Raw genomic sequence first — 15,437 nt, forward strand, 5'->3', positions numbered from 1 at the left:
TGGTAAGATTTCCTAAATTTCCTCTTTTTGTTTACTGGTTATGGCTGTTGTGTTTCTGGAAGAGACACACTGCAAAAAGTACCATCTTGATAAGTTAAAATTGCTCAAGATTATTATTCTTATTATAATGTAAATGTATACATTTGTGTAAACATATCTTTACCTAGTGGCAGTTTTTCAAAAGACAAAAACTATTTCAAATAAGGTAAAAAATATCAGCTATTTTGAATATTCAATATGCCACTATAATTAAAATATTATGTTTGTGTCAATTTCACATTATTTCAACCTTTCACAAATCAAATCTCAAACATGTGCTCCTGAGATGAGCAGACTTCTTGCAAGCTGACACATGCCTCATTTACATAACACTGGAGGTAAGAAGGGCTTTTCACACCTGCCAAGAGAGCAAGAGATCCTGTCATTTGACATAAGTTGGGAGTCTGTCTAAAGCAGGGGGTTTGGTAGTTCTAGTGTTAAATAAACAAACCACATAAACCCCACGTGATGACGAGACGAGCCATAGGTGAGACGGATTAACACAGGACGCACCCGCACCCACGGAGATCCACTGACGCAGACAATGTAAACACATGCCCAAAAGGGAGGGGTTGGGGACCGTAACGTGACAGACTCCCCCACCAAGGGCACTACCCGTCCCAGGGTGCCAACAGGACAAAGTGCCCCGAACACACCTCGATGGGCGGATCCGAAGCGCCCAGTCCTGCGTCTGGGAGATGACCGCCCTTGGTGGAGAGTCCGCCACGAACAGCCTAGAACACCCTCCCTGGGAAGACTGGGGAAAACACGTTAGACATACACAACGGGACATTCACGAATACACAAACAGGAACACTCACACACAGCGGCACGAGAGGGAAAAGGGGATTTGGCAGACATACGGGAATACACACGAACACAGGGACAGACAAACAGGTAAATGGCGCCAGGCTTCGCGCCAGGAGGAGAGCGGCCAGCGGGGAGAACCCGGGAGCTGCAGGCGCTGCGGTGGGCGGTCCTCTCCCCGCCCTCGCCGCAAACCCCTCCACCAGACACGGCGCGGCTGGTGGAGGCTTTTTCAGCCCTCCCAGTGGGCACGCTACCGGCTTCTGTGGGAGCCCTCGGGGGGCGTGCCACGGGATAGGTCTGCCAACCCGCCCTCTCTCTCTCAGGGGGACCACATCAGGGGAATCCCCCTCCTCCTCGCGCTTCCTCTCTGGACCTGACAGCGGGAGTGTTGTTCTCTACCTCCATCTCCTCCTCCTCACTGCCCAGGCTCCAGACCATGGGCTCCTCCGGGCTCTCACCCCTAGAGTAGTCGATGGCGCTGGCCTCGGAGCGTTCGGAGGACGCGCCCTCTTCAATCAATCAGTCAAATTTTATTTATATAGAGCTTTTTACAACAGTTGTTGTCACAAAGCAGCTTTACAAGTGCCGAGTCCTAGCCCCCAGTGAGCAAGCCAAGGGCGACCGTGGCAAGGAAAAACTCCCTAGTTTTTTGCATGAGGAAGAAACCTTGAGAGGAACCAAGACTCAGGGGGGGAACCCATCCTCCTCTGGCCGACACCGGTCACCATGACAACAACAACAATTTAGACAGAAAGAAATAAAGAAAAGGAAAAGATGTAGTATTGTCCATCATGGTGTAGGCTTATCCGGTCAGGCAGTAGGTGGCTGGCACTGGATAACTCGCTTGCCTCTCCTCATCTCATTTTTCCTCGAGCAGGCGGGCAGCCATGTGGAGAAAATAAAACAGGGAAAATTAGCTCTGTATGATGACATATACAGGACAGATGAAATTAAACACATTTCTGGAGTGTGGCAGCAACTCCGGCATTAAATTAAACTATTACAGCCTAGCTAAATAGGCAGAACCAGAAGGTAACATAGGCTTGGGGGTATTCTGAGACAATGGCATCCATCCACTGCACTGTCAACAAACTTGAGTGACCACGAGCAGTGACAGGACGACAGCACCAGCTCCCCAGTCTACCATAAAACCCTTCATCTATGAACCCCTGGATCTGTACCTTTATCTAAGGGGGGGATGTTAATTATCAAACGCTAAACCAAATAGGTGGGTTTTCAACCTAGACTTAAAGATTGTGACTGTGTCAGAGTCCCGTACGCATTTTGGGAGGTTGTTCCAAAGCTGGGGGGCCTTATAAGAAAAGGCTCTTCCCCCTGCTGTTACCTTATTAATTTGTGGAACTAATAAAAGACCAGCACCCTGTGATCTTAGTTGACGTGGGGGGTTCATAGTAGGAAATAAGTTCCTGGAGGTATTCAGGAGCAAGCCCATGTAGTGCTTTATATGTTAATAATAGAATTTTAAAATCAATACGAAATTTAACTGGGAGCCAATGCAGGGCTGATGGGACTGGTCTAATATGCTGAAATTTTCTAGTTCTGGTCAGAACTCTGGCTGCGGCATTTTGAACTATTTGAAGTTTATTTAGATTCCTATTTGAACATCCTGACAGTAGTGAATTGCAGTAGTCTAATCTAGAGCTAACAAAGGCAATTGCACCAATTTTTCTGCATCATCCTGTGATAATGCATTTCTTAATTTGGCAGTGTTGCGGAGATGTAGAAATGCTATCCTAGTAGTATTATCTATGTATTTATCAAATGATAGGTCGGAGTCAAGTATGACGCCTAGGTTTTTGGCTACTGTGCCAGGTGTAATGGGATAGTCTGCAAGATTAAGCATTAAATTTGGAATTTTTTGTCTTGCGGCCTTAGGGCCCACAAAGAGAACTTCCGTTTTGTCCTCATTTAGTTGGAGGAAGTTTAGAGACATCCAGCATTTAATATCTCTTACACAGGCCTCAATTTTTCCTAAACTGAGTTTGTCATCAGGTTTGGCTGATATGTAAAGTTGCGTGTCATCTGCATAGCAGTGAAAAATTGACACCATGTTTGTTTATAACTGTGCCCAATGGTAGCATATATAATGTAAATCTTCAGGAGTCCTCCTCCCCTTCACGGTCCCAACGGAGTACTCTGACTGGAGCGAACTCCCCTCCTCCTCTTCCTCCATGCACTGCTCGCTGTCCGTGTACTTGGTATAACCTGAGCACATGGAAGGGGGACGGTCTTCTTCCTCCTCGCCCTCACCGTAGTATTCAGTGGGGGCGGAACCCATGGAGGGAGGATAGTCTTCCTCCTCTTCGCCCTCACCGTAATACTCGGTGGGGGCGGAACACACGGAGGGGGATAGTCTTCCTCCTCCTCGCCCTCACCGTAATACTCGGTGGGGGCGGAACACACGGAGGGGGATAGTCTTCCTCCTCCTCGCCTTCACCGTAATACTCAGAGGGGGTGGAGCACACAGAGGGCGGATGGTCTTCTTCCTCCTCTTCCTCCTCGCCCGGAGAGTCCTCCCCCCTCAGCCCACCCGCAGTGGTGAGAGTTCCCTGGTGGGAGATAGGCTGTAAGGTGAACATCGGAATTTCTTTTCTGAAGGACTTTTCGCTCCGCGCTATCCGAACCAAACACGCTTCAGCTCATAAAAAAGAACGAGTTATGTTGAGGTTTAAAAAAAAGTTTCGCCGCTCAAAATATAGTACTTATTTTGATCGCAGCGTTTAATGGAAGGACTAGTGCCTGGTAGGCTAATAACATTTTGTGTCTTGAGAGGTGCCACGGTTGAGACGTCATCAGAATGGACCAATCGGATAGCTGGTATGTCAGCTGAGCTAGTAAACAGAAGCAGACGTCGTTGTAGCAGCGCGTTGATCCAGCTGTACCGAAGAAGAGGAAATCTCATCCGAAAGTGTTCAAAAAAAGAAATCTTCGAAACATAAGATTTGTTACATGCATATATCGTCTGTTAAACATGAGGAAATACAGAATTTCACCAGCACAAGGTGGAATACTTTTCGAAATAATCTTCGGCAGTGGCTAGAGTGCAGTGTGGGGCGAGTGCAGAGACGTAGCAGAAAGTTTCAAACACTCTTGAACTGCATTTGAAGAAATTCCCGATGATGCGGCTTTACATCCCACATGTACCGGAGGATTATTGACCAGCGAGAGATCGGAAGAACTAAACGGCGTCTCGTGCGAGAAACAGAGAGGGGAGATGACCAACAGGACCCCCAAACTACTGGGACTACTCCGACCAGGACACTTCGGTCCAGATCAAGCCTGTCCATCTCGAGCTCTGGCCCCGTTCTTCCTGACATCTGCATAATTTGCAAGAAAGGCTGCAAATTTGTCGTCGCGGGTGGCAGACGCCATAAAGAAGCTTTGACAAAAACACAGACTTTAACTGCAGGTAAGACTGTGTATCACCCTCTCCCCCCACCACACCTGTAGGTAGTCTATGCAAATGCACCCCATCCCCCAACACACACACACACACACACACACAGATGTTGGGAGAAGTTGAATGACTATGTAGCCTACACTGCTACACAATCCTTGTATTTGTCTAATTCTAATATCAATGTATGTCTGAATTGCCATAATGTGATGTGTGTGGGTGTGAAATTACTTTCCAATACATAACATCCCTATGCCTATAATACCCCCCCCCCCCCATTGTTTTGAGATCTTTGATATAGAATGAAGCACACTTTGACTTTAATGGGGTACTGGGTATGTTTGTATAAATGTCATAGCATGCCTGATGTTAATATGCCACTGAATACCTGTTTAGAATTGTGGCTCCTCAGCCTGATCCCCTGTCTGGTCAACACACTGCTTTACAGCAGCAAGCCCATCCGCCGGTCCATTTCCCCACCCCCCACTGCCCCTCTCTCACACTTGTACACTTGGGACTGTCCCTGTGTGTTGCTGGGCGGCCCCAGCAACCAGACTTGTCTCTAGAGGTGTGTCCTGGCTGTGCTGTACATCTGTGTGCACGAGAAATCTTTTTTTGGGTGCAACACCTAGCACCATTTTTACAACCCCACACCACCAGGAAAAATTAAGTCTTAATTTTTTTGCCTGCCTATTTATTCATCCTTTGTTGTTTTCTTTTGTATAAGGCAAGTTGCAGGAAGCTGCTGAAGTGAAGGATGACCAGAACATCCTCATTCACATCAAGGACAGAGACTGGAAGATGGAAACCTTCAAGTGACATGGATGACAAGAAATCCAGCCCCTCATTCTGTTCTACATGTCATACACTGTGTGTGTGTGTGTGTGAGATTTTACCTCTATTCTATTTGTGTCATTCCTTTTATTATGGTTATGTATATACATATATAAGTTTATGCCAGTTGATGTGTATGCCCTCATTGTTTTGATTTGAGTTTATGTGTTGTTAGTGAATAAATGAATACATGAAGGGTCCTTATTGATAATTACAATTATTTCCATTTATTTATAAAAATGACAACGTGAAAAGGTAACCTTATCATCCACTTGCTCCAGTTGTTTGTTCTATAAAGCACTGCTTGGAATTCATTTAGCCCCTGTTACAAACACATGGATGGCTATCAATAATTATTGGAATTATTTCCATTAATTGATCAACTGACAACATGAAAGGTCACTTGCATAATTGTGATTTGTGCTGTAAATAAAACACTATTTAGTATTAATTTGGCCCAATTCAGAAATACATGAATGAGGATTATGATAATGCTCATTCATGTATTTCTGAGGGCCAAATAAATACTAAATAGTGTTTTATTTACAGCACAAATCACAATTATGCAAGTGACTTTTCATGTTGTCAGTTGATCAATTAATGGAAATAATTCCAATAATTATTGATAGCCATCCATGTGTTTGTAACAGGGGCTAAATGAATTCCAAGCAGTGCTTTATTGTATATAAAGTGGGCATAAAATAATATTAATCAACGATATTTTTGATAATTATTTTATGCCCACTATAAAATTATATTTTGGGAGATTTCTTTCTGTAGGTTATATTTGACAGCACGAGGCAGGTTGTCATTTTTTCCCGTTTGTTGTCGTAAATCGGTTACGTGATTAGTTTAGCGCGGTCACGCGGTGTCTTTTGATGTCAAAATCGTCATTCAGCGTGAGGAAAATAGTTCTTCAGAAAACGTCTCGGTTCAAACAAAGTACAGGATTCTGTGACGCGAAACTTTTTTGGTAAGTGCAATATAACTTGATCATTTTTATCAGCTAACGGGCATGTAGTTCGGAGATCGCGGAGCGGATCAGAACGAAAACGTGGTTCACCTTACGGCCTAAGAGGGGTGTCGCTCCCTCCAAATCCGCACCACGGACTCGCGGTAGTAGTCCGCCCTCTCCACGCTGGATGCCTCCCGAGCCTGACGGAGCATGAGCGCACATACAGGGTCCTGCTCCATCATCTCAGGAGTCACTGTGGCTTTGCAGTGCTGGGCAGGGGAAGAGGCATGGTGTCTCTTGCTGGGTCTCAGGCCCTTCTTTGCCCGGGTGGCATAGCCTGGCATTCTGTCTCTGGTCGGCTCGTCGTTCTGTAACATCCGGAGGCACAAGACACTGCGCGAACACACATTAAATAGACAAACCATATAAACCCCACGTGATGACGAGATGAGCCACAGGTGAGACAGATTAACACAAGACGCACCCGCACCCACAGAGATCCACTGACGCAGACGAGTAGATGCAGACGAGTAGACGCAGACGACGTAAACACACGCCCAAAAGGGAGGGGTCGGGGACTGTAACGTGACATTATTAAAAAGTTCATTATTTCATTAGCCTATATTATATATTTCAGTTGGCAAAATCTATAATCACAGTCCACAGATAATCAAATATGCTTTTAGAATAGGAAACAAAATCAAAATGCGGTCACGAATGACGCCTCCCATCAACCCCTCAACCCCTCAACCATGTTCGTGTTTTACTTCCACGTGTTCGTTTAACGCATCGGATCTCATTTTAATTAAGTTGCCTTTAAATTATTTTATGTAAATATGCCATTCCTTAGAGTGTGTATTGTTCACACTTTATATGTTGTTTTTTTTACAGACTGATTGGTTGGTTGGTTGCTGTATCCTGGATGTCCTACAGTCTAAAATTACTTTGTTTTAGACACAAATAAAATGTATTACATGACACGTTATCCCACTTGGCCTCACGCAATATATCACTTGAACAGGTGGCATTTTCTACTGGTATTACTTCACAGGGCAAGTTGTATCCAATGCACAGTGCTTTTACACTAAGAACACAGGGGGAATAGGGCCATAAGAAAAATGGTTGCTTTTATGTAAATGACAGTAAATATGTATGTAAAGCACATTTATGAAGGTGGGGCGTATTAGACTCTTATCCTTGTAAATAACAAGTTCCATCCAATCCACAGTGCGTTTATACAGAGAATACAGGTTTTCAGTTCTGGTCTTGCTCTACCTCATATTTTAGTTTAATCCTGTGCCCTGTGTATTCCCTGTCTCATTTGTGTTCAGTATTTGTATTCCCTGTCTCATTTGTGTTGAGTGTTTGTATTCCCTGTGTATTTGTGTTCAGTATGTGTATTCCCTGTCTCATTTGTGTTCAGTGTTTGTATTCCCTGTGTATTTGTGTTCAGTATGTGTATTCCCTGTCTCATTTGTGTTCAGTATGTTCATAGATTTCCCGTTCGTTGTGTTGCGCTCACTCCCTGTGCTCTTTTTGCTTCTATATTTCAGTTGTGTCTGTTTCTTATTCCAGTTTTTAGCCATGTTCAGTGTTGTATTTTAGTTTGCTTTCTTATTTGGTGTTTGCCCTGTCCGTGTTTTCATTCCTTATGACTCTTCGCTCCCGCAAGTCTGGTGCTACTGTATTTATTGGTACTTTAATCACCTCCACAACCAATTGCATCAGAATGAGCAATTAAAACAGGTCTGAACTTACACAACACGAGGGCATGGCATAAACATGAAGACATCACACACACACACACACACACACACACACACACACACGGTGGAAAACTCTGTACAAGGCAACTTAATCTAACAACATGAATGATTAAAAGTGACATAAACACAAATATTGACATAATCCTTACATTAAAACACCAAGAACATCCCCGGGGGGCTGCGGGTGATCATGGGTAGTGACGTCGTCCTGCCACTACCACAGGGCTGACGCTACAATATGAACAGGACAACAGAAACTAGAGAGAGACAAAACCCGGGGTTCAAATGCATGTGTAAACACTGGGCCGCTAAAAGGACATTGTCATTGTTTGGATGCATCAGGTCATTAAATGTTTTTTTTTTTGACCCACCTCCACCCCCTCCCATCTTTGGAGAACAACTTTGTTTTTATGTAAAGATCAAATGAAAACAATTCAGTATAATACAGTACAATAGTGATGAAAACCTGGTTCAGGTCCTACCTGACAGATACTTACCAATTTTTACTTGTAAATAACAAATGTTCGGAACGTACAAAGGTAAAATATGGTGTCCCACCAGGATCTGTACTGGCCCCCATATTATTCTTATTGTATGCTACCGCTGGGCACAATCATTCGTAGGCATGGTATTAGCTTCCATTGCTACGCAGATGATACTCAGTTGTATACTGTATATCTTCTAATCTGGATATCACTACTACTCTCAAAATTGAGAACTGTGGCCAGGACATAAAAAACTGGATGGCATATATTTTTCTTCAACTAAACTCTGATAAGACTGAGGTGCTGACTCTTGGACCCAAAGCTGCTAGAAGCAATTGGTCTGATATTCCTCTTACCCTAAAAGGCTTTTCTGTAACACCTAAATCTATCACAAAAAGATTAGGTGTCACTATTGATTTGGATCTTTCATTTGACACACATATATGCAACATCACTAAGGCTGCCTTTTTCCATTCACGCTAAGCTGAGACATTTACTTTTGTTAGCTGATGCAGAGAAGCTAGTGCATGTTTTTGTCTCATCAAGATTGGACTACTGTAATGGTCTTCTAATTGGATGCTCTAAACAGTCCATAAAGAAACTACAACTTGTACAGAATGCTGCAGCTATAGTCCTAAGGCTAGAAAATTTGATCATATTAGTCCTATTCTCTGCATTACACTGGCTTCCAATTAAATATTGAATTGAATTTAAAATTCTTTTGTTGACCTATAAGGCGTTAAATTGTCTTGCTCCACAATATCTGAGTGAAGTCATTGCATACTATAACCCATCTCGCCTTCTGTGCTCCCAAAAGCGCAAAAGGTGTGGAGCTCAGGGCCCCCAGTCATTGAGACTTCTGGTAATCTGGGATGTTGATGCTGTCATCCAGCAGTGTCATGGGATCACTCTCATTGTGACAATGACTTGGGTGGAAAGCAATGTCTCAGTGAGCCCTCGTGACTGTGGACTTTATAGAACTATATTTGGACTTTAAATACGGACTTCTTCTAGCGGGCCCAATGGAGGATGGGTTCCCTTTTGAGTCTTGGTCCTCCCGAGGTTTCTTCCTAACCCCCCCCCCCCCCCCCCATCATAGGGAGTTTTTCCTTGCCACTGTCGCCTTTGGCCTTCTCATTAGGGATCTGGACCCATACAATTGTGACAAGTGTTGTAAAAAGCGCAATATAATGACTTTATTTGAATAGATGAACCTGCTTTCAGTGACTGAGCACTAAAAAGAAAAAAATACTTGATTTATAGTTTACTAGCCAACATATTCAGCTTTATTTTTCATACCATTGGATTAGTGCATTTAGTAATAACAGCACTTCATGCTTGTTACTGTAATACAATCATAGCAGTGTATGCTACATAAGTTTAAGGCACGGGAATATACAGGATCAACTTTAGTATAAGACTTTGTTATTAAATTCACTCAACTTCTCTAGTTACTGCCTTTACCCTTTCCATTAACTAAACATCATCTCTTGGATAGCAAGTGTACAAACATTTTTATGCATATGCATCGATGTCTTTTATAAAGTGCCAAGATCCTGTATATGGTATACATGTTTAAAGCCTGAAGCAGTTTATGGTGAGCAGTATCGGCCACAGAAGAGAATGGTGCGTGTAGGTTTGTGCTGGATGAAGAAGAGGAAGGGATGGTCTGCCACAAATCTCTCTGGAGGAAGCATGGCACAGCGTAGCATCATTACAGCTGCTGTAGCCGCTGCAGCCTCTGTCCCCTCCTCATTCACCTCCACAAAGGACTTGTGCACCACCTTGGACAGCACCAGATCATCACAGGGGGACATGAGGGAGAAATCACACTTGCTCTGGTCGAAGGCGTCCACCATGCCCATGCTGACCAGCAGGCTCTTCATGTCATAGGTCTCTGACAGTTTGAAGCGGGGCAGGGCCACCTGCACCTCCACCTGGTCCATCATATCAGGTCTGGTCCACTCCATAAACTTCTCATAAGTGAGAGTTTGCTCCAGCTGAGACAGAACAAATAGACAAGATCAAACAAACATGGAGCCAATTGTTTAATGCAAATGCCATTTTCATTTCACTCTCCCATAAACATTGTGTCATTTAAGTTGCTTTATATCACACACGTGTGATTCCCTTACCTTCTCCAGGCCGGTCGTGTCATCCTCTATCTCATTAGGCAGGATAATGAGCATGCTCAGTTCTTTTCCCACATACGGCATCTCCAGAATCTGGCATCTCATATCAGGGATAAAGGCCAGTGGAAACTTCGCCTTCTGATTCATCATCTGCACCGGCTTAGTTGTGTTCTGCGTCAAGTAATGCGTAAAAGTGCAAATCAGACACAGACACAAAGTGACAATAGCCGGGTTTCCAACCAAACCTTTCGAAAAAATAATGCGCAATTTCCAAGTTTCGGCAGAAAAAAATGCAAATTAAGCCTTGTTTCCATTCATTACAGTTATGCGAATAAACTTTAGATCACGTGAGAGGACGCCAAACAATAGTGGTTTTACGTCCATCTGGCAGTTACGCATTTTTGCACGTTGAGGTTTTGAAACATTTTTTTCTTTTTCTTTTCTATACATGGAGAAGTTAAATTCAATTTTTGCTCTCTCCAGAACTGTTTTTGTATGCATTTGCCATTTTTACATCGCGATCGTGTACAGAACCACATGACTTGAGGCATGATACGTCATCGTTTATGCGAAAAACCCTTTTCCATCCAGTTTTTCCGAATTTTGGCGATGCGATAGTCTAACTTTTCCACCTCCTCCTAGCGTAAAAATCTTTTTGCGATATTTGGGGCTTTTTTCGAATTTTGGTCTTTTTCCATCCAGTTTTTTTCATGCGCATTTTCAAAATGCGCAAAAACTCGGTGGATGGAAAACCCTCTAAAGAAACTTCACCTCTTTCATCACCCATTTCACTTTTCTGCATTTATCTGATGCTTATATTAAAATATTTGCAAATTACAAATAAAGTAGTATAAAGTATATGTTCTCCACTGAAGGGAATCCACATGGCAAGTACATTATTATAATTAATTATGCAGATTATTAAGAACATCAATCATGTAACCAAGTTGTACTACACTTTGCTTATGTTAATCAAAAGTGCACCCCTTTTTGAGGTGCACTGGTTGCCAGTTACCTTACTGAGATTAAATGGAATCTCACTGGTACCCATCACTTCAAACTTCTTCTCCCAGCTGCCCTTGAAGTAGATGGCATTCACCAACACTAGCCTGGTCAAACTGTCAACAACTCCTTCAGCCAGAAGGTCCTTGATCTTTTCTAAAACACAAGGTACTGTTATAGTCAAACACACAGAGCGCTGAGAGGGGGCTGGAGAGGTCCCGTCTGAGGGCTAAATGAAACAAACTCGGGTGGCCTTTCTGATGCATTTATCTGGATGGCTCATTTGTGATGTCATGCAGGAGTGGGCTAAAGGTGTCTGTACACTTGACGCTCACCTTGCTTTGGCAAGAAAATGAACAACCTGCAGAGACTTAACTCTCTTAACTTTTTCTGGGTGTAACCCCATGGATGACAACACTAGGCTGCACAATTTGTGGCTTGGTCAAGAACTTGGGCAAAAAACTAAACTGCGAAAAATTGGCATCATGTAGCCCTCATGGATGTCGTCTCTGCAACATGCACATTGGGGCCATAACTCCTGTCAAGCTTTATTGGGCTGAAATGACAGCCAGCTACTTTAAAGAAATTAACAATATGTTCAGTTTCATTTATGGTCACAAAGAAGGCACAATTTATTAGTGTGGACTACGAACCATGTGTTTGCTGCTCCACCCACTTATTAATATGGCTACGAGTCGCCTCTGCTTCTGATTTGAAGTCAACAGTTTCCAGCTGAGCATGATAGTGAGTTTTTGTGTCATGCAGGAATTTCTTCAACAAAAGAAAAACAATCCAGTAAGTGTGTTATACACAGATTAACACATGCTGCCACGGAACTGTGTAAGAACAGGCTTAAAGTTATATTTTTGGATTTCAATTAACATACAGATACAACAGATTCTTTTCTAAAGTATTCAAAACCAACTTTGACTTCTCAATTACAAATCTGTTATAAAGGCTACAAATGAGATCTTTGTACACTCCCAACACAGGCCTTTTGTGTGATGAAATGGTGTCAAAGATCTATTAAAGAGAGAGATTCCCAATGGTCAAGCCAGACATTTTCCAGTTCTCTTTAAACAAAAGTCTTACCTCCACAAACTTGTAGGATTTTTCTCCGTACAGACGGTTGGCCAGGCTGAGTGTGTATGGAGCTCCAGCCTTGTTCAGTACACTTAGCAACTTGTCAAAGCCAATGTGGACATCATCCTTTGATTTGTTAAAATGCAGAGACTAAATGAAGGGATGGAGATAAATTGCACAAAGCAGGGATTGATTCAATTTAAGTTATAAATTTATAGGCCAATATGGAAAGAAACTCCTTGCAGGAGAACTGTACATAATTTACCTTCAAATCCAGGTTATGTAATTACAATACTGTACAGACCAAATACATATATTAGGCAATCCAAAAATTAAAATGCAAGCACAACCCTGCAAAACCCCAGGGTTCCTCCACCAGACAAGCAACTACAGCCACCATAAATCTACCATCACCAGCATTAGAGCCATTCTCATGCCCTTCCACCATGGAGGTTAGTGTCTCCTCAAGGATTTATATGAATTGACCTTTTGCATTTGCAGAGCTGCTGGTAATTGGGCCTTCTGGGACTGCTGAACCATTGCTGGTTGAGCAGATTTAGGCTTCACTGGTTTGCTGAAGCCCAAAACCTAAAGCACCATACAGATGAACAGAACTGGGGAACCAGGTATTTCCAAAAGCTCACTGAAGGAGTTCACGTTAATGTAAGAGCTGCTGTCTTCAGTTCCTGAACTGTTACACATTCTCCTCCAACAAATAAACGTTGTGGGCATTAAATCACATTACAGGATTTTATAGGATTATGCAACATCCAGCAGCTATTTGAGAACGACATGAACCCTCCATGTGGGACTGGTTACACAGGAACTTGTTGGCAACAACCTACTGATCTTTTATGATGGTCTTGTCTTCATCATTCATTCTATAAGTAAGTAACCTTTGTTAAGTATGTCAGAGAAGACCTGGTAGTGTTTATATTGTCAAATTGCTCACAAATCTGAAAGCAGGAGACACTCCCTACATAAACAAATCAATTAATCAATAAAGGTATATAAACAAAACAGTTTGCATTTTTTGTTGATCATTTAATCAAGCCATTAAAAACCCCACAAACTCATTACCTAAGCCACAGTCTAAGGCAAAAAGCTGGGTATTTTCATGACACATGATGACAAATGTGACGAGTTGCTGTGGAAACATAACATTTATGAGTAAATGACTGAATGACTATGCTCAAATATTTGAGCAAACATGGGCTTAAGAGATTTTTGCAACCGTGTGAACTCTGCCCCTTTGAGCTGAAGACAACGTGATGAAACAAGTCAATGTTGAGAAAGTTAAGGAGTGTCAACTGGGTGTATCCAAAAGCAAATAGTATTGAGTCACGATAACATGCCCGTGCAGTAAAATAAGATCATGTAGTAACTTACAAATGTTACTTGTGAACTGCCTAAAGCTCAGGGCCTGATCTCTGCTCAGTACACACAATAATACATTAAATTCTTCAACAAACTGGAATCAGTTCTAATGTTGTGCATCATGTACAGTTGCAGAGAATAAACATAACACTCAAGTTCTGACCTGTGACATCTGGGTTGCAGTGTTGCCTCCTGCTCCTAGTAACACCATACCCAGAGCAGAGGAGATGCTCAATGGAGAGAAGAACACATTGTCAGTTTTGTTGCTTTCTCTGATCTTCTTTAACAGGTCAAAGGTAAAATGTGTGTTGGCATTTGATATGGACTCCATTTCCCAAACCCTGAGGAAGGAAGAGGTAAACATTACTGTTGGTGATGTCAGCATACTTCTGTAGAGCAGAACAAATGTAATGCCAATGTCAACAACAACAAATGTCAATGTCATACACACACACATACATACATACATACATACATACATACATACATACATAAAATTGTATATATGTATACGTATATAATTTCGTTATGCCGGTTTCATTTGATTGCTGGAATGATTTACTTTTGTTACTTTTGTTTTCGCTGCCCGCCCTCCCCGGTAGACCAGCCTGCGTATCGAGCTTAAGCTAAGCTACATTTTAATTCACTTGGTCCGGTTTTCTGTCAACACGCTATAGGAATTCAGACTAAACCATATAAATAAATGCTACTAATTTAAGCAAATTATGCAATAGAATTGCACCTATAACGACACTGAAAATTATGTAGCCTACCTTCCTTCTGGTTAAAATAGCTAATTCGGGCTGAACGAAAACAAGCACAACTAAATTCACAACGCAGATTTTCCACTGAACGTAAAGTTTTCAGCTTCTTGTGTCCTTCATCATACACTCGTGTGTGCTTTCTCCGTAACTATTAAAGCGAGTGGGTTTAAAACTAGGACATTAGCTGGTAGCCCTACCTGAGTGCGGTGTAGGCCGGCGTCTGGTTCCGTGGTGTTGCGTTAGATATGAAGAGGAAAGGCTGGGCTATATACGTGCAGGCGGGGTTATCACCGGGTCTCTGGGATGACCAACTGCACAATGCACGATTTACTTTTTTAGGGAGTGACTGCGAACTGACATTGACTTGAAAACATGCGGGTGTGAACCGTGCCACAGTGATCATGTGCAGCAGGTCTTGTAGAAGAAAATACAGTTGCTAGAAAATAATAATCGAAGTACAACAGTGCAGATGGTTTATTATAGGAGGACAAACACAGATCTACACGGGATTTGCTGTTTCATATTCAGTTATAAAGAATGAAAACATTTCCTACCCCCTTATTTTATTTATTTATTTTTTTACAAATGTTGAGAAATAACTCCTAATTAATTTTATAAGACACACCCACCAATGCCACAAGCGTGAATAAGATTTGACAAATATAACTTCACTCTGCTTCAGGTGAATGTGTTCTTTGTCTTTTACATCGTAATATAGCCAAGATTACTGAAGATTATTTCCAAAACGGTGGAAAAACCGGTGGTTGTTTTC

General features: G+C 42.5%; 1 protein-coding gene across 3 annotated transcripts; it reads right to left on the reverse strand.

The window, feature by feature from the left end:
- Positions 1–9,563: 9,563 nt before the first annotated feature.
- LOC143519053 (leukocyte elastase inhibitor-like) lies at positions 9,564–15,022 on the reverse strand. Of its 3 annotated transcripts, none has more exons than XM_077012091.1 (8): positions 14,863–15,022; positions 14,065–14,242; positions 13,011–13,112; positions 12,534–12,674; positions 12,095–12,212; positions 11,455–11,597; positions 10,443–10,610; positions 9,564–10,307 (listed from the first exon to the last, which is right to left on the reverse strand). In XM_077012091.1, the coding sequence occupies exons 2-8, from the start codon at positions 14,230–14,232 to the stop codon at positions 9,900–9,902; spliced, it is 1,248 nt and encodes a 415-aa protein (XP_076868206.1). In that variant the 5' UTR covers positions 14,233–14,242; positions 14,863–15,022; the 3' UTR covers positions 9,564–9,899. The 3 variants fall into 3 exon arrangements, with proteins under 3 accessions (XP_076868206.1, XP_076868208.1, XP_076868207.1); XM_077012093.1 differs by lacking the exon at positions 14,863–15,022 and adding an exon at positions 14,675–14,810; XM_077012092.1 differs by lacking the exon at positions 13,011–13,112.
- Positions 15,023–15,437: the final 415 nt, after the last annotated feature.

Source organism: Brachyhypopomus gauderio, chromosome 7 (assembly GCF_052324685.1).
Source record: "Brachyhypopomus gauderio isolate BG-103 chromosome 7, BGAUD_0.2, whole genome shotgun sequence".
Classification (NCBI taxonomy): Eukaryota; Metazoa; Chordata; class Actinopteri; order Gymnotiformes; family Hypopomidae; genus Brachyhypopomus; species Brachyhypopomus gauderio.

What these genes read in the sequence shown, in the direction of transcription:
- LOC143519053 (XM_077012091.1), bottom strand. Translation starts at nt 14,232, where the DNA reads ATGGAGTCCATATCAAATGCCAACACACATTTTACCTTTGACCTGTTA. An exon ending in CTGCAACCCAGATGTCACAG is followed by an intron (nt 13,113 to 14,064) that starts GTCAGAACTTGA and finishes ATGGTGCTTTAG; the next exon opens with GTTTTGGGCTTCAGCAAACC. An exon ending in TTCCATTTAATCTCAGTAAG is followed by an intron (nt 10,611 to 11,454) that starts GTAACTGGCAAC and finishes TACTTGACGCAG; the next exon opens with AACACAACTAAGCCGGTGCA.